This window comes from Pelophylax lessonae, assembly GCF_965119305.1.
Source record: "Pelophylax lessonae genome assembly, chromosome: 9".
Classification (NCBI taxonomy): Eukaryota; Metazoa; Chordata; class Amphibia; order Anura; family Ranidae; genus Pelophylax; species Pelophylax lessonae.
Window position 1 is genome coordinate 89,408,870 of NC_138776.1, and position 27,436 is coordinate 89,436,305.

The window sequence follows — 27,436 nt, forward strand, 5'->3', positions numbered from 1 at the left end:
TCAGAGACAGGAAGAGGACAGGCATCCCTGCAATGGAGATCTCTTCATGATCCAGCTGCCTGCACAATATGAGACATCCTTCATTATAGCTAAGTGATATAAATCAAGCTTTACCTAAACTTAAAGACCTTGTGTATCAATGAAAAACTGAATATAATACTTAGCTTTACCTTAAAATAGTTACATATTGGCTAGTGTCACAGCCTGCTCTACATATATATCTTGCATTCCCTGGGAAGGAGAGTATTCTGCAATTCCCATATTGGAGAAGCCTGACATTGCAAAAAGAGAGACTACATTCTTTTTTCACAACCATCAAAATCACAGAGACCTCCCATACTGTACACACAAACTTCTCTGCAGCCAAGTCCTTGGGAGACATCACATAATCAGCTACCATGAACTCTTGGCTGGATAAGAAATGGAAATAGAGGTTTGCCAATGTGCAAAGCTTTTCTAAAACTAGTGGGATTAAAAAGATGGTCAGTTAGGACAGTGGTTCTCAAATCCGGTCCTCGGGACCCACTAACAGGCCAGATTTTAAGTATTACCTTGGGGGATGCAGACTAGAATACTGTAATCACTGAGAAGCAAATGAGATCACCTGTGATGTAATTTAGTTATCTTGCAAACCTGGCCTGTTGGTGGGTCCCGAGGACCGGATTTGAGAACCACTGAGTTAGGATGCAAACCTTAAACAGGGACATTCTTCTACAAACCCTGCTTATGTAACACCATAGCCAGATTAAAGTGTATATAAGGAATCAGAGGGTATTCAAATAATACAATTTGCAGATCAATTTAAAATACACCATATGGCCAAATGTATGTGGGCATCCCTACAAATGAAAACACAAAAGTAAGAATTAAAACAAAAAAAAAAAAGCATACATACATACTTCCATGCTGTAGAATCGGTGTGATGCTGAAGCTGCCCCAACCTTAGCGCCACGTTGTCCCACGTTGGCTCTAAGGTGGTCACATGACTGCTGATCGCTTAGTTCATGGTCTGCTCTAAGCGCAGAGTGGTGACGGTCCGTCACGGCTCTCTGCTCCTCTAGGGCCGAGCTTGGGAGGGGGTGGGAGGGGACAGGAGCTTTCAGCTGCGCACTGTGGGGCAGAGGCAGCTGTTAATCAGGCAGCAGGGTGGATCTCAACAATATTGTCAGGGTGCCTCTAGAGCTTGGAGCGGCTGTGCTCTGGCAGCTGATAGCATGCTATAAGCTGGCTCTGACTCACAGGAGGACAAACGTAATTGTACTGTCACCCACAGGAAAAGTAAGACAAAAAAGTAAATGTGTGTCATATGTTTAACATGGAGGAACTCAAGTGACCTGCACAGAGCCCTGACCTCAATTCTACTAAACATCTTTCAGTTGAACAGGAATGCCGAATGTGAGCCAGGTCTTCTCATCCAACATCTGTATGTGACCTCACAAATGTTATTTTTGGCTAAATGGGACAAATTACCCCACACACTACAAAATTTTGTGGAAAACCTTCCTGGAAGACTGTAAGTGGTAATGCTTTTGCACAGAGCAGCCCCATCCTCTTCTTCTGGGGTCCCCCGCCGGCCCTCCAGACCAATCCTCTTCGGTAGGTGTCCCTATAGAAAGCTGCTTTCCATGGGGGCACCCATGCCTAGTTGCTCCGAGTTCCACTGCTGCATCCATTGACACAGACAGTGGGACTTAGCTCTGCCCCCACTGTCGTGTCACAGCATCTGATTGACAGCAGCGGGATCCAGCTGCCCAATGAGGAGGGAGACAGTGCCATGAGCCGCTGCTGTCGTGCACATCGCTGGATTGGATAGGGCTTAGGTAAGTAAAGGGGGAAGGGGGGGGGGTAGCTGTAGCACGGAAGGTTTTTCACCTTAATGCATAGAATACTTTAGAACCACTTGAAGGCTGTTATAGCTGCAAAGGCATAGGGGTGGTGGAGCAAATCCATACTAACAGCCATAGTTTTGGAATAGAATGTCCAACAAGCTCATATAGGTATGATGATCAGGTATCCACAAATTGCTGGCTATATAATAAAGTGTAAGTTACATATCTAAAAATGTATTCGTACATGGGAAGTATCTAAAGCTTCTAACTTTTTGTGAGATCACACTAGTTTGTAAAAAAAAGAAGAAGAAAAACCACTAATCGCATTGTAATAGATCAGTGTCAGACTTCCTGCACTGAGACGAGACTCCAGGTATCTGAAACTGAATTTAATATGCATCATGCATCTTTACCTTTTCTGATACCATGAATCTTAGTCAAGCCTACTGCTCTTGGCTGTCAGCCATTTTTGGATACAATTCGTTATATGATCTGCACATCAATGAGATTATTTACTACAAATCCGTGCTGTGTAGGGAAATATCCCCGCAGCATGGGATCGTTACCACCAGTCTCCAACATATGCATGTATATACGAATATTTGTTCCAGATGCTAAAAGTTGCTTTCCATTAACTAGACCATGAGGGAATGCAGAGTCTTCAATTGTTTTCAAATTTCTGTAAAAGGCAGTAGCTTGATGAAATTAGGGCCATTTTACACTGATGCTATCTTACCCTGCTAAAAACTCAAGAAAAACACAAGAAAAAGGTTCCCTGTATATCCTTTGGGGCTCTTCACACCACTGTGCTGCGGGTGCGATGCATCCTGAAAAGTCCTGCTTGCCGCATCTTTGGCGAGCTTTTCAAAACCGCACCAAAAATGTAGCTCCCCATTAAAATGAATAGAAAACGCGTTGAGACACATAAAAAAAAAAAAAAACACACCAAGATTGCATTCCTGGTGTGTTTTAGAGCCACGTGTCCATGTTTCACAGGTGCATGCTGGGAGACACCAGAAATGCATCAAAAATGCATATGCAGGGAGGGGAAGCCCAGAGTTTGGCTTAAAGTAATTGTAAACTTCAGATATGAAATATAAACAAAGTATATTCCTCTGTTGTGTACTTGTCTCAGTTAAGAGCACTGTCATTTTTGTCTGCTGCTTCATTCCTTTGCTATCAGCATGAGCCACTTCTGACAGGTTTTCCTGACACCAAAAAGAAAAAAGGTGACAGGGGAGGGAGCTTTAGCTGATTGACATTGTTCTGTGTGCTGTGTGAAGGAGGGTGTGTCCTGTCCCTCCAATCAGCTACCAGAACTCTCCACGCTGAGCTCTGCAGAGTGCAACTTCAGCTCTCCGCCCAATTTTGTCTGATAGCTCAGACAAGCTTCATAAATTCTGGACTTTGAAGGAATTTAGAGGATAGAGGGCTACAGATAAACAGGTACAACATATTAAGGAGAATTTGTTTCATTTCTGTATATCACTTGAGGCCAGTCACTTCATTAGGTATATGTAAGGGTTTACAACCACTCTAAAGGCAAATTATACCTTATGAGCCTGCAAAGCACCACAAACATTATCAGTACATCGTAGATGCAATGCATAGGCCTGCTGACTATTCCCCCAGCTCCATGTCTGTACCGAAGTTCGGAATTTCGGGTATCAAGGAAATGTCCACGAACTACGAGTGCAGCAATCACAGCACTTGTCTTCCACTGAGAACTCCAAGTCCTACTGTGGTGGCAAACAGGACTTGTTTATTCATTCGCAGAGCTCTGGTTTGGCACCATGTTACACCCTAAATATGGTGTACTATGGATGTAATATAGTATAAGGGGGAGAGAGAGAGTATATTTAAACTGAGCTTTTGGAAGCTCCTTCTAGTGGCTTAGGCTGGTCATACATATTCAATTTCCTGTTAGATTTACAAAAAAACATATAATATGAGGTCAAAACTAAACAACAATTTCAATTGTATCTAATTAGGCAGGCCATAGTTGAAGGTAAATTGTACAGAAAATTGTAAGAAAATTGTATATTGTATGGCCAGCCTAATCTACAAAACTATACAACAACAAAAGCCATGAAGGAGAATCAAGTACAAATTAAAGTGTCTACTTTCGCAGCCAAATTGGAGTAACACCTACTTGTTTTTGTTGCATGTTTCCATTAGCATTGCATAATTAAAAAAAAAAAGGTTTAAAAATTGCTGGTTACCTTTTTAGGTGCCTGTACTGTGTTAGCAGTTCTGCATTATCAGCTGTAAACTAGAGTCAAACACTGTCTGCCCTAGCAAAGGGTTAAAATGGAAAAACTGCCCTCCTGCATTTTATATTAATGAGGAATAGCTCAGTGCGCAAAAGTGGAAATATGCTTTAGCCTAGGTTCACACTATGAACCGTACCACATTCCTGTACAATTCACATGCGATTCAGTGTGGTGTGATTTAAGCCCATTCATTGTGAATAGGTTCAGATTGCACCACATCCACACCAAAAAGGTGCAGGCAGCAATTTTAGGGAACGCACTGCAATCAGATTGCATAGTTATTTTGTACTGCATTTGAGACCTGCTTCTGGGGTGGTGTTAAGATTGAACTGACACCCGCTGCATATTGCAAGGGCAGTGTGATTTGATATGTCAGGTGTATTGGGGATTAAATAATAGAAATAGAAAAAAAAATGGATTTAAAAAGCCATGTATATTCCATCTTATGCATATAAGATTTTGAATAGTGCAGCTTCCATTTTGTTTAAGGTGAATGAAAGTTCATATATGTTCATTTGCAAAATGTCTGTTACAAGAGAGAGTAGAATTTCAACAGAGTTCTTTGTATTTCTTTTGTCATAAATAAGTGGAAAACTGACGTTCTTTTAGATAAGACTCAGTCAGCCTGACGCTATGTTAAGGGGGTGATGTCTTCTTAATTGTCTGTATTTTAAAGATAAACAATAGGTTCATTTAAACTATAAGTTTAAAGATACATTATTATGTGTGAGAAGATATTAGCAATAATTATGTCATTATATTATGTAAGGCATATACATATATATTTAGGAATGTTATATCACATGTTGGGTTTATATTCTTGCTAAATAACAAATCTTACTTAGACTTAAGAGTGAATACTAATTACTTCATTTTAAGGCATGTGGTAGGAGTGTTTATATAAGAATTGCTTTGGACGAGGCTAAGTAATATAAATCTTACAAGCCAGACGCTTTTCTTGATAGTATAAGACACAGACAAGTGATTTAAATCATTGAACCAGTCTTAGGTCATAGGTCATTTTTAATGGTGGGCTATTGTATGTTATGACGTATGTTATACTGAATCTAATAAGTAATACAACACTGTCCCTAGTGGTTGTTTAATTTTAATTTCCAATAATTGATTATAGTAATTAGATGCTTTTAGTGACGTGGAGATTATATGGTAATGAGATCCCTGCCCACACTTCAAGGGGGCTTAAAAGTTCTAGTCAGCTAGAGAGGGGGGAGCTGAGGATTGAAAAGATCGTGAGGGAGTTCTGAAACTCATGGGTGACCATTGATCCTATAACCAAGACAACGTGACTTCTCAGACAATAAGATTTGGCTGGTAAAGTATGTTCCTATTCTTTCTATAGATATTTGATCTGCCTTATTTGGGTGCACCTAACTGATCCATCACCTAATCTGTTAGCATCAAGATTTGAAGTTAAATCATTCTAACTGCAGTATGATTGGTTTAATTCTTTTATCTTGGGATTTTAAGCTGATTCTGGCTTTTAGTAAAATGGTTCAGTTGTGATGTATTCTTTATGGTAGGTTAACTAAATAGAAACATATTTTATCAATACAATCTCGACTTTTTAAGGCATGGTCCAACAATGTTGATCCATGCAACTGTATTTAAAACATAGAAATTGAATATCTGTTGGATGAGAGAAGTCACATGTCAAATCTGTCATATTGGTTGCCATCTTTTATGTAGACTGTCATTCATTTTTAAAAGTCTTTGGTTATGATCATTTTATTATTCTGAGATAATATTCTTTGTGTTTATTCTCATATTACCTTTGTGATATATTTTATTACATTTTATTGAAACTTTGTGGTTATTACCAATTATATTTTTGACATTTATTTTGCACTAAAGTATTTAATAAATATATATATTTTTGCACAGAATTGTATCCTCTATCTTCAGTTTAGTGTCACTTAAAACGATCTTGCATTTTGTATGATTTAGGGAAATAAGTGAAGACTCTCCTAATTTACAGATCTTTGCTTATTTGCATAAATAGACACTGTTATATCAGAGCAGTATAAACATTCTGACATAATGCACTGTGGGAAATGAGCACAGATTGCGGGTTTCCAGCACCGCACTCTAGTGTGAACCGGCTCCCGAATATTTTACTCCCTTCATGACCAGGCCAGTTTTTACTATTCGGCACTGTGTGCAAACAAAATTTATTTCACACAAATAGAGCTTGCTTTTGGTGGTATTTGATCACCACTGGGTTTATTTTTTTGTGCAATAAATGAAAATGGAGAACCAATTCTGAAAAAAAAAAAAAACTAAACAATATTTTGTACTGTTATAAAACCTATTCAATAAAACAAAAAAAAAACAAAAAAAAAACAAAAAAAACAAAAAAAAAACAAATTCCATCACTCATTTGGGCCAAAATGTATTCTGCTACATGTCTTTGGTAAAAAAAGAAACAAAAAGTGATTGGTTTACATGAACGTTATAGCGTCTACAAACGATGGGATATATACTGGATTTTTTTTTTTTTTTTTTATACCAGTAATAGCAGTGATCAGCAACTTATAGTGGGACAGCATGATCAGCGCTAATAATATACACTGACACTGTACTAATGACATTGGCTGGGAAGGTGTTAACATCTAGGGTGATAAAAGGGTTAAATGTGTGCCTAACGTGTGCGGATTTTACTTACCAATGTCCCGGTTTTTATTCTCTGCTTTGCAGGGAAGCAAAAACCAGCTCATCGCCGCTGTCAGAAGAGAGCTTTGTATAGTTTACACACACAAAGCTCTCTCCTGTCACTCGCTCTGACAATTTGCGGGTCCGCTGATTGGCATGTGCTGCAGCCAGCAACAGTACAGCTGGTCTGACTTGCGTGCGCCCCCTATCTGGAAATTCAGAATCACATATATACGTAATTGTGCGCAGCCAGGCCGCACTGTAGCGGTAAAACTACAAAGCAAAGTCGGCTAGTTAAAGTAAACAATGTAACAATTGTTAAAATGTGCACGTGAAAATAAAGATATACGACATACCATTTTGCCCCTTTAAACTAAAGCAGAAAATATACAGAAAGACGTAGACACCAATAGCTCCCAGGATGTATATATTTCATCCACTATACATCTCTCCAGTGCAATCCGACTTTCTGATAGTGGCAGCATAGGCATTCCCCCACCCGTACCCCACCATAGAGCAATGTCTGATGGATGAGCAACCTTTCAGCAAACCTGTGGATTGTCATGAGCGGTGAAGGCTCTCATTAAGCCTGTGTTCATACTGGTGCGTGGAAAACAATACATGTGATTCGCAAAGGAATTGAAACGCATTCTTGTGCGCATCACATGCAATGTCTGTGCGGTGTGATTTGAGCCATGCATTTTGTATGGCTCAAATCGCATCACATCCACGCCAAAATGATGCAGGACACTTTTTCCCCCCACACACCCATGCCATGCAAATAGATTTTGGCAATTGCGCTGCATTTTGCGATGTTTCAGGGTGTCGTTAATCTAACATTGACACCCGCAACAGATCGCATGGACGCCATGCGATTGTCAAGCAGTGCAATACGGGGAAACACAGCGAATCTTGTGCATTTTCTGCATCACATCAGTGTGAACAAGGGCTAAAGTATGTTCTAGCACATTAGGGGACCTGATGTCTTTGTTACAATTGGTATTTGACCAGTTCTTGTTTTCACACAGGTTCATTTCACTGGCCTTGGTGGCAATATAAAGCTTTTCCATGGTTTATATACTAAACAATACAATAGGTAATACTGCCATGACTATAGAATGACTATAGAACTCTCAAACACAAACCTTTCTGGATATACTATCCTCAGAAAACTTGGTGCAGAGTGAATGTAACGATTTGGTGTCATCCTTTCTCTCAGAGCCAGGAGAAGAAATGGTGTATTTCTTATTAGTCAGTTCATGCAGCAATGACACCAGGTGTTCACCACGGTCATCTTTTGGAAGACTCTGAAAAATAATTGATAAAATATGTCATAAAGATCTGCTGTGCCAACCAGGCTTTTATTTTTTAAATCACTTCTCTCATCTACTTGGGAATGCCTGTGTAATGAACGTCCCTGCAATCCCTCCTTAATAACAGCAAACTCTCATACCATTGTTTAATTCCTTTGTTAGAAAAAAAGTAATAGCTAACCGCAGAAGCTGGCATACCTAAATTCACCAGCAGGTGGTGCTGCCAAAAAAAAAAAAAAAAAATCAAAAGTTATTAAATCACTTAAAAAAAAAAAAATACTGGATGCCGAATCTTCTTTTTTGGGTAATAGCACAAGCAGGCAAAGGATTTTATGCTTAAACAATTTTTACAGCATTTTAAATAAGAATAAAGAGGGGAAAAAAACATTATAGCTAATAGCATAACGAGAGATAAATAACAGAAAAGTAACAAGACTATTGCAGTGTATAACTACAGGATTGCACAAAAGACTCATCAAAAGATGTCATAACAAACTGACAGTGTTCCTTAAGTACAGATTATACTCAGACGCACATGCTGCATTTAGAATCCTACACAGTAAGAATTGCTGTAGAATTGTTAAAGAGTAAAGTGAGTTAAAGCCGTATTGAATCCAAAAGCTAACATTTATTATATTGCAGCTTACCAATTCTTAGATGGAATGGCTGCATTTACACTATATTGTCAAAAGTATTGGGACACCTGCCTTTACACGCACATGACCTATAACGGCATCCCAGTCTTAAGCCTCGTACACACAATCAGATTATCCAACGATCTGTCGTCCGTTTTTTGTGGCATGCTAGTCTGATGTGGAAAGTGAAGAGGTTATTTTCATACAAATTTTCCCGTACGAAAGAATTCTACTTCAGAAGTGATGTCATGTGTTGGATTCTTTGTATGTGTTCTTTCGTCTCTGAGCATGCCTAGTCTTGCTCTTAAGATTTTTTTCCGTCTAAATCTGTACTAATGAGACGAAAATCGGACGTTGTTTGACGGACGACAAAAATTATATAGTCTGCACATTAGGATTTTGTCAGCCGAAAAGTCGGAGTCGGCTGTCGAAAGCACCATACTAACAATACGAAAATCGGCAGATCGGTCGTCGGACGAATTTTCCCTTCATATTTTCTTATCGTGTGTACGGCCTTTAGTCCGTAGGGATCAGTATTGAGTTGGCCCATCCTTTGCAGCTATAACAGCTTCAACTCTTCTGGGAAGGCTGTCCACAGGAATGTTTGATCATTCCTCCAGAAGCGCTTTTGTGAGGTCAGCCACTAATGTTGGATGAGAAGGCCAGGCTCCCAGTCTATCGGGTTAAGGTAAGGACTTAGTTCCAATTAAGGGGACTTTTAAGGCATCAGCATACCAAGACAATGTGGACAATTTCATGATCCCAACTTTGTGAGAACAGTTTGGGGATGGTCCCTTCCTGTTCCAACATGACTGCTCACCAGTGCACAAAACAAGGGATTATTACTGCTTTAGAAACGCTTTTGTCCTTAAAGTCTAAGTTTATTTATAAAAAAAAAAAAAAATGGGCACAAGGGACATTGCTTGCGATGAATGTGATGCGTCTCTTGTGCTGCTGGCTGCAGTTTTAGTTGAAATCCTCCTTCCTCCGATCCAGGCTTCCCCCCCCGCAGCTGTAATCTTCCAGTGCTATGGGGGCTAATATGGGTTGAGAGACCGGTTATATGCATTTGTGAAGAGTGCCAACTATGCCTGCCCTTACCACCCACCATTTCCATCCACAGAAGCTGTACTATATCTTCTAAGACTAAAAAAATTATCTATGAATGGAGAACGGGCAGATTAATGAAACATTCACCATTCACCATTCATAGATCGTTTTTTTAACCATAGAAGTTATAGTAGAGCTTCTACTGAATGGAGGAGGTGGGTGGAAAGGGCTGCGTATAAACAGGTCCCTTGGCTCTATTAACCCCTGCCAGCATGATCTTCTTGTGCGGCAGGGGTAATAGAGCCAAAGGACCTCTCATGTGCAGCCCAAGAGTGCCTATGTCAGTGCTTTTCACCCACCTCCATACAAAGAAGCTGTATTAAAGGGAGGGGGGGGGGGTGTCAACAGAGGAAGATTTCAACTAAAGGGGGAGCTAACAGCTCAAGGGACACATTTCACAGATCGCAAGTCATGTTCCTTTTTTTTCTCTATAATTTAGGGAAGAGCGACAGTGCCTCCATCTTCCAGGTCCAATGGTGTGGTGCTTCTAGGTATGGGGGAGTATGTGACCTCCCCCACATGACAGTGTGCAGTCCTCGGTGGACAATCGCCAAACCCGAACACCATAACATGGGATTAGGCAGTGACATCATTCACTTGGGTAGCTCTAACACCAACCATACAGACTGGTCTCCACCAGGCTCACCCAACAACCTTCCAGTCCAATGGGATCCAATCACAATCAATGGGATAGCTGCAGACTGGTAGATAAGTATGTTTAGCAGCAGTTAATGTAGGTGCCGGCGCAGTGCATCGTGGGACCGAAGAAGACAGAAGAGGACACAGAAGAGAATCGCGCTGGCTTCAAGCTGCCCACACCTGAGATGGCTGCGCTGGACAATACTTTTTCAAGGTAAGTATTTCTTCTAAAAGGTAAGTGCAACCCGGGACAGATCAGAGGCTAGCCATTGTGGAATGTACTAGCCCTGACTGCCCCGGGGGTATTTTTATTAAAAAAAGCTTTTCCAGGGTGGAACTCCACTTTAAACCTTCCAGCTTCACAGCCGGTTTCCTACTGCGCATGTATGATTCGCGCTGCACTTTGTGAATGGTCCTGCAGTCTTCTGGGACCTGTGATCTGACCAAAAGTGGGAGCAGGAACCTGTAAAAACCAGGTAGCCGCTCCCCCCCCCCCAAAAGATGTTAAGGGAGTTTGCTTTGAATACAAAAAATGCATTAAACAGCATTTTTGGATTGTTGTGCTCATATGAAGTGTAGTTCTACTTGAACGAAAAATGTCCATCCTTCAAGGACACTAGAAGAACATTAAGGCTGGGGCTGTTCTAAAGTCTTTTGGTAGTCAGTGTCTAATACTCCTTTAAATGGAAATGTGACCTGAATGTTTAAGATTTCCTGTGTCCATTAATTGAGGAGAAAGAAGATATATTTTAAAAGGTTTTATTTTTCAGTACTGAACATTAAAAATACATAAAAATAATAGTTTTCTTAATGGATTCAATACTTCGGTTTTGAAACCACACAACACAGACTTTAGAATAGAAAAAAGAAAGCGAGCCTATATGCGAAGATAAATACATAAGCTGTGAATACAGCAAATTCGATCATTACAGATAAATAAGCTTACCTGGGAGTTGCTCAAGTCTTCCAGCCTGTCTAGCAAGTCTGGATTCACAGAGAAGTCAATGGGCCAGCAGTCCTCAATCCAAGTTTGTAACAGGATGATCGATCGATGGTAGATTTTTGTAGTCAAACAGCATGGGTCAGTGTCTTCCCTGCGAACATTCAAAACAGAGTGATTGTTGTAGAACAGCATTAAATAGGCTTAATTTACCTGTGCAACTCCACTGACAACTGCTGATGTCACTGAGATCAAACTAATTACAATAACTAAGACTCAAATTTATTTAGGGTAGTGAAGGTTTAAGCATAAGTGCAATGGATATTATGATTATTATGTGGCCTGTTATTTACAGGCTGCAAAAGTGGCATGGGTCTACACAAAGATTTTTAGATTTTAAATGACACAGGGGATTCTTTTTTTAAACATTACCCTATAAATTATTTTGTCTCTAGGGCTACCAATTTGACAGCAATACCAGACACCCCTATAATCTGTGGTCTGGACTTTAAAGTGGTTGTAAAGGCTGAAGGTTATTCTGCATTCTATGCATGAAGGTAAAAAACCTTCACTGTGCAGCAGCCCCTGAGCCCCCTCTAATACTTACCTAAGCCCCATCTGGATCAAGCAATGTGCACGAGACCCAAGGCTCTCCCGGGTCTCTCCCTCATGCTTTGCTGAGTGGCCGGAAACACAATGACATCACTCCTGCGCATGTAAGTGGGAGCCCTTGGTTCCAGCAAGGAGCTCTGAATTTCTGGCACAATACGCTGGACCTTCAGAGCGCATGCGCCGCTGATGTCAGTGGCTGCATGCAGGGTGAAAATCTCCTAAATCGTGCCGGTTTAGGAGATATTCATTTTTACCTACAGGTAAGCCTTATTAAAAGCTTACCTGTAGGTACAAATCACCAAGATGGGTATACAACTGCTTTAAAGTCGGGTCTCTCCGCCATGCTTTGCCGAGATGCAGCAGCAAGAGCCATTGGCTCCCGCTGCTATCAATCACAGCCAGTGAGGCAGAAGCAGGGGGCAGGGCTGAGCTGCAAGTGCCCCCACAGCAAGCGGCTTGCTATGGGGGCACTCGGCAAAGGGGAGGGACCCAGAGCACTGGCGCAGGACGCAAGAAGAGGAGGATCTGGCCTTTTTTTTTTTTTTTTAATATAATATTTTCCTTTATAATCTCTTTAAAGCAATAGTAAACCGCTGTAAAAAAAAACCCTTTAAAGTAGAACTTTAGTCAGAAAATTAAGTCCTGCTAGATAACTATACTTCCAAAAGGGGCCAGCCTGAAGTTATGTAAAACATTAAAAATAAGGTACCTATACTAAAATAAAGTAATACACTAATACACCAGTGCCCTAGTTTTTTTGAGCCTAAGTACCTTTAGGGTGCTAATGCCCTATACAGATCTTTTTTAAGCTTTGGCTACCTGGCTGCTGGCTTTTGTCCAGTCTGGTGCCATGTACAAAGATTATGATTTTGCCGTTCTGACACAAAATTTCAAAATTAAAATGAGTTATGTTTTTAAAGAACATGGCATTAGGTGGTGTAGCATATATTTCATTAGTACCTTGGCACTGTGTTATTAATCCGGTCAATAAGAAACTGCAGCAAATCTTCCTGGGAACAGAAATATCGAAAAGTGTAGAGCAACTGCTGCACATACCCATCCAGAACAGCATTCCTGTAATACAATGATAAACAAACACTTGGAAAAGTGTAAACAATATATAATGTTAGCAGGTATGTTACTGATTTTCAACGACAGATATGACATTTACTTAGTGGGGCTTTATACAGAATATAGTATTTGAATACAATGGTGTGGAGGCATACAGAAGGGGGTTTGGGAAGGACACTTTTCCCTTTAGGAAGAACAGTGTTATGCTGGGTACACATGATCCGAATATCAGCCGGTTCAGCAGGAACCAGCCAACATTCAAAGAGCATGAACAGCTACCTGTCCAACAGAAGCCGGTCCAACGACCAGCTTTTGTCGAAGAGACATGCTGGAAAACCAGCTTCTGATCAGTGCTTGCAGCCAATGGCTCTAGATTCTGATTAGTGTGTCCTGGCAGGGGGGGGGGGGGGGGGGGAGTCCCCATGTCAAAATACAATAGCTCAGGGGGGGGGGGGGAGATCACTGTGTGAACATCACATAAATAATATAGCAACCGCTCTGTTTGGCCCGCTGAGTTGAAAAAAAAAAAAAGGAACTTAGTGTGTACCAGGCTTTAGGCGGGCGTCTTGTTATTAGGCCAAATATGCCTCTTTATAGCCTCATTTACCTGGCAGGTATTGCCGATAGTCACACACATCAGCGTATGTACCAACAGTCTTGACAGGTATGCCATATTATGGCTGGGATTTATACAAACCTTCATGGAACTAGAAATAACACCAGCGGCAAGCTGCATCATTAAATACATATCTATTTTGCCTCTGTGCAAGGGGCCTTACAGCATTTCTAAATCAAGAAACAATAATTGAATATATTGCAGATTACCATTCCTTGGATATAGTGTATTCATTTCTGTTTTTTCCCCCTTTATTTCAACTGGTGATCCTGCCACACACGTCTTGTCCTAGGATGACCATGCTTATTCACTGCACTATGTCTACAAGGGTGTAGTATTGGAAAAAAAACAAAACGGAAGAGCTCGGGAGGTGATTCTCTACTAACAATTCGATGTTAGTACAGTGATCTCCCCTTTGAGCTATTCTATTCCCCCCAACCCCCCCCCCCCCCCCCCCAGTTGCCAAAACTGATTGTGGGCATTCCAGAGGAGAGGAAGCCTGGACCAGCAAATAAGTCATTAAGTAAGCTTGATACCAGTCCAGGAGGCAAATACGGTATATCACAGCAATATTCAGAAAAACTGGGCAAAAGACCAATTCGGTGAACTTCAAAAGAGGAGAAGGGCACTGAGTGAAGTGAGAATAGAATAAACCTTAAACGTGCTTTGTAGGGATAAAAGGCTTCCAACTCCACCTCTCTTTTGTCTCCTGGATTTGGGTGAGTCCAGTGGACACCACCCCGAAAGAGGATCGCTGGAGAGGCAGAGTCAGAGTCCTACAGCCAGGTTTCAGTAACAGCAAGTGGGTTAAAGGAGTTGAAGTTAAAATTTCATGGAAAGATGTAAGCTTACAGACTGAGTGGGCATTCAATAGGGCACATGAAAGGGGGGGGGGGCTGCTTCTTGGAAGAAAGGGAATAAAAACTAGTGTGTGTGTGGATTGTGGTTGCTGCCAGCCAAAGGAAGGGGGATATACTCCAGAAGTTAGGAGAAGCAGAAGGAGGAGGGAAGTAATATGGGAGTGTGATTTATATGAAGGCACATGCCCTAGTGGCCTTGATGTTTTTCAATCAGCATGTAGGTTCAGAAGGCGATAAGTGCGGAAACAGGGAGAGGACAGGAGTGAGGGTGATATAAAAGGTATTACAGAGATAAAACCTAAGGGTTACAGAAATCCAAATTTTCATAAAATCTCAGGAGCTCCTTTAAAGAGCAAGGGAAGCCACCCTAAAAAGCAAAGTGTGTTATTCTCTGAATTGCAAAATAAAAAAATATAGGAGGCAAAAAATGTCTAAAAGAAAATTAAATGTAGCCACCTTATATTGGTAAGCTGCAATAAATTACACGTTTGCTTTTTGGTTTTGATTCGCTTTAATTACTACCTATTGCTGAGCAGCCTAAGGGTATTGTCCTAGTGCTTTATAGTTTTCACATCTGAAAGACCTGCTGTGAACAATTCCTAGTCATGTCCGGATTGTCTATAGATGGCTGTCACTTTTCACATAATGGGGAAATATGTATTCCACTGACCATTAATGATATAGTATGTTCTGAAGCCCCATTTTAGTTGAACCCAAGTTCGTTTTTATGTGGCTCCTGCTTCCTGTTGTGAAGTCCCTAAAACTGCAGTACAGCTGGGCACTGTGGGGTGACTGGCACTGGTCACATTAAAAAAGCCTTCAGAAATGGTTTTCTTGCAGTTATACCACATGAAAGCCACATCTGGACATTTCAGCTGTCTGAGTAGAGTTTTAGAAATCATCGAGGCAGAGGCACATTTTTTTTCTCTCTCGGCAGAGCAACTGAAAAATTGTACAGTAAAGAATATACAACACAGATGATCTGTAGCAAGGTTACACTTTTAACTGCTTCAGCACCTGAGCACCCCTTATGGACTAAAGCAATTTTTACATTTCAGCTATGGGCCTGTTTATTCTTTAAAAACATTGTCATTCCTTAAAATACCAAAGTAATACATTTATTCTTATTTTATTTATCTATAAGCAAAAAGACATAAAACATTAACCTAAAAAACATTTTTTTCTAATTTGATCAGTGTTAGTTTAAAAAGTGTAACTGTAAATAAAAAGCATACATTTTATTCTGTTGTTTGTCCAGCTTAACACTAAAGTTATGATTCATTTAAGAAGGTATTGCAAAAGGCATTTTTTGTTAAGATTTTATTTTTGTGAATGCAACAATAAAAAAAAGAACAAAACAAATAAAAATTGAAAATTTTAAAAATAGTTAAAAAAAAATAGAAATAAAATAAAAATCAGCACTAAAGGTAATAGCTAAAAAGAGAAAGGAAGGTGTGGGAATTATTTAAGCCTGATTAAGGCTAAAGGGAGAAGTGCGGGTTATTAAAAAAAAAAAAATAAATAATAATAATAATAAAAAAAAAAACATCTATATTTACCTATGTGGCTGCTGCATCCTTGCGATGCTGCAGCTGTCCTCTGCCAACTCTAAGGGCTCTTTCACACGGGCGATCCGATCAGATCCGCCTGTCAGTTTTTTAGGCGGATCTGATCGGATCCTCCATGCAGCTCTATGGGGCAGCGGATGTCAGCGGAGACCCCTCCGCTGACACCCGCTGCCATCCGTATCCGATCCGGTCCGTGAAATCTGGACGGATGGAAACCCTATTTTTCCATCCGTTCAGTGATCGGATCGGATGAGAGCGGACAGGCGGTCCGCTCTCATCCGATCCCCCATAAAGGGCAGCGGGGGCTGAGACACCTCCCTCTCCGCAAGCGGAGACGGAGCTGTCATCCGCCGGCTCAGCGGGGATCGCGGATCGATCCCCGCTGAGCAACACAGATCCGCCTACGGAGGCGGACCGTGTGAAAGAGGCCTAAGACTGAGATCTGAGCGATCACATGACAGCTGATCACTCAGATGTCGGTTTACACTGAGCAGATAGCCGGTGACTGTCAGTACAGCGGCTCCGATCGGAGAAGACACATTTTTTCATTCAACCTGCTGGCTTGAATGGAATAAAACTCATAGTGTGTTCCAGGTTTTACCCTTCTTGCAGGCATCAGCACATTCAATACACTGCTGGCTGAACCCTACTTGGTCAACTTCCATTTGTTAAATGCATGAAGCTGCTTAAAGCACAACTAAAGTGCTAAGGGGAGGGAAGATTTGACACTGCATTAGGATGCATAAGCACATTTTTCAGATATGGATAGAAAAGAATTCCAGCATAGGAAAAAAAGTTCAAAGCTGACCAAGGAGGATTCAGGCAGTGATGTCTCAAATAGGGTGATTCGTGCAAGACAGATTTGATCCGGTAATTAAATTAATTTATAGACGCTGAATGAACATCGTTAAATTATCTCCAGTCATCCTTTAACTGGGACCCTGCCCCCCCCCCCCCCACCTACCCTGTTGCTTCCTGTGCCACAGTGGCTTCTTCAGCTCCTGCACCTGGCTGGACATGGGGAGGGGGGTTGTGAGTTTGGCCACGCTGCTACTGCTACATGCTTTGGTGGGGGCCGCCAGTCTAGGAAATGTCAGCCAGGTGAGACCCTTAAATTACTTTTTTTTTTTAATTGGTAAGTAATCTGATTAAAGCACTGATCAGTGGCTCTCATCTGGGGGTGGAGCTGTGACTTTTACACCAGCAGACTGATTGGGTCCACCTGTTCCTTTTTCAGGCGGACCGGATCGGACCACCAATTGTGCTCTATGGGGAGGCAGATTTAAACGGACATGTGTCCGTTTACATCCACCTGCATCTGATCCAAGCCCCCAAAAACAGACGGTTGCGGATTCATCTCCCATGCGTCTAGCAGATGGAAACTGACATCCAGTCTACTTCCATCTGACCGCCCCATAGGAAGCAGCAGGCTTTGTCCATGTTGACTCTGCATAGCGCAGCAATCACAGACATGTCATCCGCTTGCTCAGTGGGGATCAGAAGACAGATCCGCCGTTAAGCAGGCAGGTCGCCTGACGGAGTTCGCCCTGTGTCAAAGGGGCCTTAGAAATACTTTATTGTAATGATTTTTTGATGATTACATTAAGGCCCCTTTCACGAGTGTTCAGGTCCACACATACCACCCACTGCCATACACTTGGCATCCCTATCCTGCATATATTACCCACCACCATACACTCCTGTACTACGCCTGCAGTCTCTGACCCTCTCTTGTACTACGCCTGCAGTCTCTGACCCTCTCCTGTACTAAGCTTGCAGTCTCTCACCCTCTCCTGTACTAAGCCTGCAGTCTCTGTCCCTCTCCTGTACTACGCCTGCAGTCTCTGACCCTCTCCTGTACCACGCCTGCAGTCTCTGACCCTCTCCTGTACTACGCCTGCAGTCTCTGACCCTCTCCTGTACTACGCCTGCAGTCTCTGACCCTCTCCTGTACTACGCCTTGCAGTCTCTGACCCTCTCCTGTAGTAGGCCCTGCAGTACGCCAGCAGTCTCTGACCCTCTCCTGTACTATGCCGGCAGTCTGACCCTCTCCTCCTGTGCCAGGCCAGAAGTCCCTCACCCTCTCCTATACTATGCCAGCAATCTCTGACACTCTTCTGTACTACACTTGCAGTCTCTGACCCTCTCCTGTACTACACCTGCAGTCTCTGACACTCTTCTGTACTACACTTGCAGTCTCTGACCTAGTCTTGTAGTACGCCTGCAGTCTCTGACCTAGTCTTGTAGTACGCCTGCAGTCTCTGACACTTTCCTATAATATGCCGCAGCCTGCAGTCTCTGACCATCTCTTGTACTAACTGCTGCAATCTCTAGTAACAGATCAGTGAGTGGTAATAATGTGCTGTAACCTCTCAGAGTGTTGGGTCAGTTCTTCATGTTTACATTAATAATATTTATAAGTTTTTTGAGATAAATCTATGTGTGTGTTTATTTTGTTTCTGGGATGTTGGGGTGGACAGCAAAATTGCATGGGGGGCCCCAGAGCAAATCTTATTCTCTATTTACTACACCCCTTTAAAATAGTTTAGTCTAGTCTAGCTTTCGAAGACGTCACACATTGATGACGAAACGCGTCAAGCTGAGACGCACGTAACCTCACTCTAGTGGTACCTGGAACGCAAACCGCACACTACCCGGAAGCACCGCGATACAGGTGAGCGGACTGTCTTTGGCGTCCTTAGCCAGCTTCCCCAGTAGTGCCCTGAGCGATTCCCTTTCATGCTAATACAGCTGTACCACCAACTTATTTTTTGCCAATATTTTAATCTATTTTGCCTATTTGTCATATGATTTTTTAAAAATAAATATTATTTTAATTCATACTACACTATGAGGAGTGCAAATTTTTTGCCCCATCACATCTACTGCTAGGAGTAACCAGGACCATCCGAACAAGGACGGATGGGACCCCGCTGGACATCTACTACCAAGCTCTACTGACCCACTTGCCGTAAGGCATTGGGGGTCAACACCTTCTGGTGAGTTGGAATTACCTACACTATATTGCATCAGCACTGAGGGTGACACCACCATTGTACTATTTGAAAATTTCTCATCTGGCCGTTTTTTGGACACTATCACTACAGTTATTGCTTTGGATTTTTTGGACACATATCACTATTTTCCACCAATTTTTTTCTATGAACTTTAAGGAAATTTAGCAGTCTATCTTTCTATATGTCCACTTTTCCACAGTTCTTTCAAATAATATTTTTTCAATTTATTATTAATTTACTTCATAATTAATTTTGTTATTGGTTGCACAGTTATGTATGCACTGTTTAAGCACTTTATATGTGTATATGCTGCAATGGTATATGCAATCTAGTTAATAGGCTATCCAGCACCGATTTATGAGCTATTGTTTTCTTTGCAACACATTTTAGCATCAATTACCTTGATTCAATACACTACCTACCACATGTACTTAATTAGTTCTTTCCCAGGACATGCGCTGTGGGTAATACCAGTATTACATTCATTCTTATCACACCCCCTTTAAGCCATGCCCAATTTTTAGCATAATTGTAACCATGTCCATTTTTTTGTCACAGCGCGCATCGCACGCTGCAAAAACAATGATTACTTCAGCCACGCCCACAAGATGATTGCCCCACCCTAACTACTATACTACTCTGCCTACACCGGCTTTCTGAAAAAAAAGTTTCCCTAAAATTGTTTTTTAAATGTTGGCAACTACACCTGAAATATACAGCTAAAATGTATGTAAATATGTTTTTTTTTGTGTGTGTGTGTGTGTGTGTGTGTGTGTGTGTGTGTGTAAAACCACAAAACATGCATACTGTTTATGTTACATTGAAAATGAACCTTCTATGTTTAAAGTGATTGTAAAGGCAGAAGGTTTTTCATCCTACTGCATTCTCTTTATTAACTGAAACAGCAGAGCAGCGCAATTGGCTCCCGCTGCTATCAAAGTCAGTCAGCCAATGAGGAGAGAAAGGGGGTGGAGCCAGGCCACAGAACCATATCTGAATGGACACAGTGAGCTGTGGCTAGGCTTGGGTGCCCCCATAGCAAGCTGCTTGCTGTGGGGGCACTCAACAAGAGGGAGGGGCCAGAAGAGCTGAAGAGGGACCAGAGAAGAAGAGGATCCAGGCTGCTCTGTGGAAAACCACTACTCAGGGCAGGTAAGTATGAAAATCACTTTAAAAACAAAGTAAGATGCGTCTGGCTTGGTCTTTGTTAAATGTACAAAAGTAACCTATGTAAGAAAAGCTGAATAAAAGGGAGATAACGATCACACTCATCAACCAAAGAACACTATAAAAGCCTATTTCAAACTGCCCAGACTTTTGTCTTTAGAAACTACTGTTCTTAAAACATTCCTTGTTTCCAGCAATTATGGACTGCACAAAAAGTCCCTGTTATCTGTAAATTAAATTCAGTTATCTTTTAATGCTTCTGGAGCTGTGGAAATGCAATTTGTGTATTTGTATTCCAGATGGGTGCAGAGTGTTCCCTGGTACACTGGAGCCAGTGGCTGGATCAGTAACATGCATGAAGAAATGTAGACATAACAGCAGAAGTTAAAAAGAAAACACTGCATAAAATGTCCCTAGAAATATTAAACATGTGCATAAGTGAAATAAAAGAACACACTGGATGGGCAACAAAGCTTTTGCTACATGGGAATGGGGATGTCATTTAAGTTAAGACTCAGATTTTTGTATTTATAACAAACAATTAGGAAGCCTATTTCATTTGTAGTGTAAAGCAGACCTGCAGTAGAGGTAAGCAAGCAATCCAAGAGGCGTTCCAGCTTGTAAATTTTTGGATGTGTTGTCCCGGCTATGACCTCTGTCATTATAGATTAGAAGAAAGCCGTCATCCTCTGAAGAGCTCAGTGACTTTTGGCTTGTAAGGTCTGCCACTGTTGGAAGATCACGTGGTTCAACTCCCCACTGTTCTGCATCAGAAACCTTCATGTATAAAGAAGATGGTTAGATCCAGGTTTGATAACCATAATACAGCATTAAGTCTCGCAGGGCTCAATTCACTAATGCATATCGCATGCAGTATTTGGGTCACGCGACACATTTTTCCAGAATATTGCATGCAATTCTGAAAATGTCAATTAACTATCCCCTTATGCTGTAATTACCTAAAAAGCCAAAATATTTCATAAATACTGCATAAAACAGTGTTACAGTCAAGACCATAAAGGAAATAAATGCATGCGTTAAATAAGTAGTGATTAAGGTATGCAAAATGTAAGGAATGTATGAACTTTCAGCCGGTTTTTAGGGAGCTGGCCCCTGCCAGGTGGTTGTTGTGGTGTGGAGAATTTGGAGGCCCCCTTTAACATGGGGGTCCCCAGATCCCAGTCCCCCATGCATAGTACCCCTACTCATTTACCATGAAAAAGGTCAAAGTAAATAAAAACCCAGAGCCAGTTTTGGACAAGTCCTTTATTAAAAAAAAGAAAGAACAAAATAAATCCAGCGTCAATCATGATGAAAAATGGTCCGCACCAGACACTTGCCGCCTGATAGCTTAATTTCCCACCCAGCAAGCCCCAGTCAATGACGTCACAAGGGGGTGGGGTCAACCCATGATGTCACCTGGTGACCCTGTGCCTTATTTAGAAATTGGTGGGAAGCAGAAATGTAAGTCGGCAGGAGCCAAGCGACAGGTGCGGACCTATTTTTTTTCCTTAATTTTTTAATGCCAGCGTTTCTTTTGTTTACATTCTGCTTTCAGCGGAAAATCCAGCTGACAGCAAATGGGTCATGGCTGTTAAGGACACGGCAGGTGCCGCCTCCTTAACAACCAGTTATTCACTGCTCTGGTATCAGCATGAGTCCCTTCTGAGAAGTTTTCCCCACACATTAGATTTGTGCCAGGTAGGAGAGCTCAGCTTGTCCAATCAGAACATTGTTCCTGTGCTGTGTGTGAAGGGGGGGTGTGTTCTTTTACTCCAATCAGCTCTCACACACTCTTACTGCAACTCTCTGCCCCCTCCTCCGTGATACTGACAGACAAAGAAGGATTTTATTTAAATTCAGCTATTTTACAGGGAGGTAAGGAAGAGAAGACTGCAGATAAGCAAGTAAAACCTATGTAGAAGGAATAGTTTCATCTTTGTATCATCTGAGGCTGCTCACTTCACTGGGTATATTGTAAAGGTTTACAACCACTTTAAGGACGCTGGCAGGTGCCAGCATTAAAATACCACAAGTTTCACTACTAAAATACCGCATCACTTCAAGAAATGGCACATGCAGTATTTTAGTAGGTTTTTTTAGTTAATTGCAAAAATATTTATGAAAAATGCTATAAGCTATTTTACGGCTCATCTTAAAGCAGTGGATTACTTTTATTGAATTGAGCCCTCAGTGTCAGATTTTCTCCAACATCCAACATGAGGGATTATAAAAGGAAGGACAAACTCAAGATAAAGGTATGTTGGGGGATACTATGAAATAAAGGCACCCACGTCCCAGTATGCATGAGGGATTGCTGGTTTCTAGGCTGCGCCAGCATGCTCCTGAACCCTACAGAAAATCCACCCCCGGCAAATGTACTGTATATAAATACACTAAAACACAAATCATGCGAAGCAATTTTCCAACTTATGTGTTTCATTAATTCATCTGGTAAACCTTTACAAATAAAGCATCTAGAATAATTCACAAAATATGGTTCAGTGCTATAAGTGAGACTGCCCAACATTTACGTAAATATGGAATATAAACTTTTATAATTCATAAACTTAGTACATCTATGCATAAACATATAAACACGGCATTGATACACCAGGTCTATGAGTCAAAAAAGTTAATTTTTATATTGGTGAATGTTGGGTAGTCTCCCTTATGCTGAAAAATATTTTGTAATTCATTTATTTAGATTTTTGCTCGATTTTTTTATTGTGTTCAGCAGCTTAATTTATAGTCCATCCATAGTAGGGACATCGCTGCATAAATCCTTTTTATTTTATTTTTTAAGTTGGAAGTAAAGTCTGCTAAAAAATTTGTTTTTTTAGGGCCCCTGAGGGGGGTCATGCCATAATGTGCTAGTATGTACTGCATATTAGTAAACTATGGCAGACTCACCTGTCATATGGTGTCCTCCAGCACTGCGGTGGGATCGATCCGCCAGCCCGGTCTTCCTTCTGGGCCACATGCCTTTGGCCATTTGATTGCGATGAGGTTGCGATGACATAACTCCTGCGCATGCGCACAGGAGTCATATCACCGCGGCACAGATTTGGGGCCGTAAATGTTTGCTAAGCTGGGCATGCGTGGCTCAGTGAACATGACAGCTGACAGGTAGAAGAATGCATTTATGGCAGAAGAGACCAATAGAGTCTCTTCTATCATGGATACCCTGCCTGTCAGTCATTGGTTTACAAATCAACTTTACTTCCACTTTAAAGCATCTAGAATGCTCCTCATTACTTTTACCACAGTCCACCTGTATATGGAACATCAGTCTTAGGTGAACTGAACCTTTAAAGTGCAACTAAAGTCTTATTTAAAAAAAGACTGCAAGAGCAGGCAGACTCTTTATTGCAGAAGAGAAATGCAATGCCTTATAAGCAATAAAATAAGCATAACCGGTGGAATGAACACTAAGCTGCGCATGCACAGCTCAGTATACAATCTGGCACAGTGCCTGTGTGGCGGGATGACTGTAATCCTGTGCATGTGCAGGAGTGATGTCATCCCACAACAGCCAATCAAGATGCCTGAACACCAGCTCCAAAGAGAAGATGCCGGGGAGGTATCTCAGACCACTGAAGCAGAGGTAAGTACTGCGGACTTTAGTTCCACTTTAAGGGGGGAATATACCTGACCTTAGTGAAAATGAGCTGAATGATTTACAGTCTGGGAAAATGAATTCCAAACAGTGCTCAGCGGCTGGAAAATTAAACTCGCTTTTTATACACAGATATCATAACTTGATTACCTGGAGTAATTTTTTGGCCAGTTCCAAGAATTGCACCTTTGACTTCATTTCTTCTGAATGACCTTTAAGCTTGAGTAACAATTCCTTTGCATCAGAACCTGCCGAAGAAAAAAACAGGATAACATTATTTCCTAAGCCTGCATTCACACGTGAGCAGAATGTATTCCTGTTCATTTTGAAGCATTTTCTTTTTTTTTTTGCCATTTCAAAAGTAAAAGGCAAGTGTTTTTGCACGCGTATCAAGCTTCAGGAGTTTTGTGAGCTGGACAATGGGAAGAGAGCAGTTCTACAGTAGGAGAGGACAAAGTGAGCAAAAACACATGTTTATGGATGTTCCCACTGAAGTCTAAAGGGACCAAAGATGTCTAAATTCACTAATAAAAAAGAAAAGCTCATATGTACTTTTTTGAGCATAGGGCATAGGACGTAAGGTGACAGAGTACAAGAGTGAACAGAGAGGATTAAAAAGAATGGGATGCGTAGGGAAATGAGCAGAAAAAAGCTCAAGTGTGAATGGGGGAAAGGCCCCTTTCCCACAGGGAGTCCGTCTGTGGACTCCGTTTATCTCAGCGCCCATCCCCGCTGAACAGGCGGATGGCAGCTCTGTCTCCGCGCTGTGTGTGGAGACAGATCTGTCAGGTCCCAGCTATTCTCTATGGGGTAATCGGATTTGACCGGACCACCTATCCGTTCTCATCCGATCGACGGATGGAAAATAGTGTTTCCATCCTTCCAGATTTGACGGACCGGATCGGATATCAGCGGACATGTCTCCGCTGACATCTGATGCCCCATAGAGATGCATGGGGCATCCGTTCAGATCCGCCTGAAAAACTGACAGGCAGATCTGAATGGTCCGCTAGTGTGAAAGGGGCCTTAAACCTGTCCGGCAGTGCCCCAAACAGTGCATGTGACCAGACATGGTGAACTTTTGGTAGGACTTGTAAGCAGATTTAATGGGGAAAAAAAACTGATTTAATTCGAACGTTCAAGGAATAAGGAAGGGGAAAATGTAGGAGCTGCACAGGCAAAGCATTGGTTACTTTAGGATGGGTAAAAAATATAAATCATTCACTTGATAAAAGACAGCCAAGAATGCCCAGCTCTTTAAAGACTTTTCTGCTAATGTTTGCCAAAAAAAAATCTCCCATGCAAACCACCATGAAAAAATAGTTACCTCAAAGTGTCACTAAACCCACATCATAGGAAACGATCAATAAATGCTGAATTACATGCTGTTCATACTCACTATGGGATTTTTTCTGTATTTTGCAAAAAAACAGGTTGATCCTGCTGTTCTCTAACTCTACCTTCTGTCCATGTCCCCAATGCAGTTGGGGATTTTGCAGAGCAGTGTTGGCAGCTCTGCACATGTTCAGTTTTCAGTTTTTATGCAAAGCATTTTCTCGCTATCACATCTGAGCAGCCCATGTGACTATACAGTCACATATGTGGGTGTATACACAGTGATTAATGGCAGCCCACTCCCTCCCTCCCTCCTCCATGCCCCACTAACCAGCAAAACACAGTGGGGTGGGATATTACATGTAGATTGATAGACTGGCTGGAAGGGCGTGACACAGCGTGACTGGCAGAAATCTGCCCACGCCATGTTATTGCCAAAAATCCAAAAATAATAGAGATTCGATTTCAAATATATACTATGAGGATTTAAAACATTTTATTGATATTATTTATTTTGACTCTGTATTCCAAAGGATTTCTTTTATTTTGAACATGTGACCAGCAGCAGAGGACTAGAAGATATTCCTCCTTACGTTTCCCTGCAGACAGGCTGGGAAAGAGCTGGGTCATGTGACAGCTGTAGATCAATTAGAAAAAGGGTACTTAGATGTTTTTTTTTTAAAGAATTAAGGAGCCATCATCCACATACAGAAATAGAAGGGACAGTGTAAATTAAACAGTGTGCGTTTAGTATCACTTTAACATTGTTGGTCTCCTAAAACTTCTATCTTACGCCTAAGGTTGGACACAGAAAGGAAGATCTTTCAGTGAGACTGACAGGCTGGAAGACGTGTCCACATCTGCAATACTCAGATGCAGCGCACATGTAGTAAAAGGTTTCTTTGGAAATCCCTGTGTGCATAACACTTGACACTGTCAAGCATTCTTTATCACTGGTATAGAGAACAAGGATTCTGGAAACTGCCCAGAAAAAGACAGACAGAGGGCAAGGGACTAGTTAGCAGTATTTCCTGTGATCTTCATGCAGCTGATCTCTTCTCATAACTGACTTACCATGTCTTATTCTGCACTGTATGGATATGATATTAAAGTGCTACATTAATAGTATTTTGACAGCAACTGCACTGCACTCCTGTCAAAATACAGTTTATTCACATCTACTGTTTTATCTAGTATACATCATTCACTATCTTTGCACTCTGATGTAAGGGACATGTTTGAGGCCCCCACTTTGTAATGGATACAGTTATATCTAGACAATTCCTAGTGTGGCGCTCTAGACTGCAATAACTATAGATGCGTTGCGGTTTTAAAGTGATTTATCGGGGTTATGGCTGATAGCTGCAGGTGTTTCTTTTGCAGCTGGCGGCTGGCTCTCTCATGAAAGCACTGAGCGGCTCCTGAGCTGCTGGAACGCTTTCAGAAGCGGCGGTTTCTCTGCGTAACATCATTTTTCACATTTTACAAAAAAAATTGGGGTATCTATTGTGTTTTGTTTTAAAATTCATTAAAGTGAATTTTTTACCCAAAAACTGTTTGAAAAATTGCTGCGCAAATACCGTGTGACATAAAAATTGCAACAATCAACATTTTATTCCCTAGAGCCTCTGCTAAAAAAAAATAAAAAGTATAATGTTTGGGGGTTCTAAATAATTTTTTTAGCAAAAAAAAAAAAAAAATGGATTTAAACTTGTAAACAAAAAGTGCCAGAAAAAGCTTGGTCTTCTAGCGGTTAATTTCAGATCTATTCAGGCACAAGCAATGGAAACTGTGGAAATCCTTTGGTGTGGAAAGGTTGCCAGCCAAGAATCCAAATACTCTATCCAAATATCACTTCAAATTCCCAGATCAACGTGATAGCCCTGCAGTCAATAACCCTAGAGTCAATAATAGATAACCCCAGAGCAAATCTTATTGCTTTCCCATGTATGGAGGAGGCCATTTTTGTAGAGGCAGGGCTTTTACTTCCTCACATCAGAATCTCCAGCAAGGAGCAAGTGAAAAAAACAGAGGTGACATCACCTAATCTTACACCAGTCAATCAGCAGTGCCTTTAAATGATATTAAACCCTCATGTGTTAAAGCTTTTTCAGCAGCCTTGCCTATGTTCCTGTTTAAACTAGTGCCGTGACCACTGCCTC

At 41.4% G+C, this 27,436-nt stretch overlaps 1 protein-coding gene across 1 annotated transcript in view; it reads right to left on the minus strand.

Annotated features, from left to right (window-relative positions):
- KNDC1 (kinase non-catalytic C-lobe domain containing 1) overlaps nt 1-27,436 on the minus strand; it is a gene marked incomplete at its 5' end in the record, with an annotated part of 236,509 nt that overhangs the window by 26,021 nt on the left and 183,052 nt on the right. Inside the window, 5 exons of the mRNA XM_082266721.1 lie at nt 7,918-8,079; nt 11,416-11,563; nt 12,982-13,095; nt 20,898-21,097; nt 24,090-24,187. Coding sequence (XP_082122847.1) covers nt 7,918-8,079; nt 11,416-11,563; nt 12,982-13,095; nt 20,898-21,097; nt 24,090-24,187 — 722 coding nt within the window. The remainder of the gene's footprint in view (nt 1-7,917; nt 8,080-11,415; nt 11,564-12,981; nt 13,096-20,897; nt 21,098-24,089; nt 24,188-27,436) is intronic.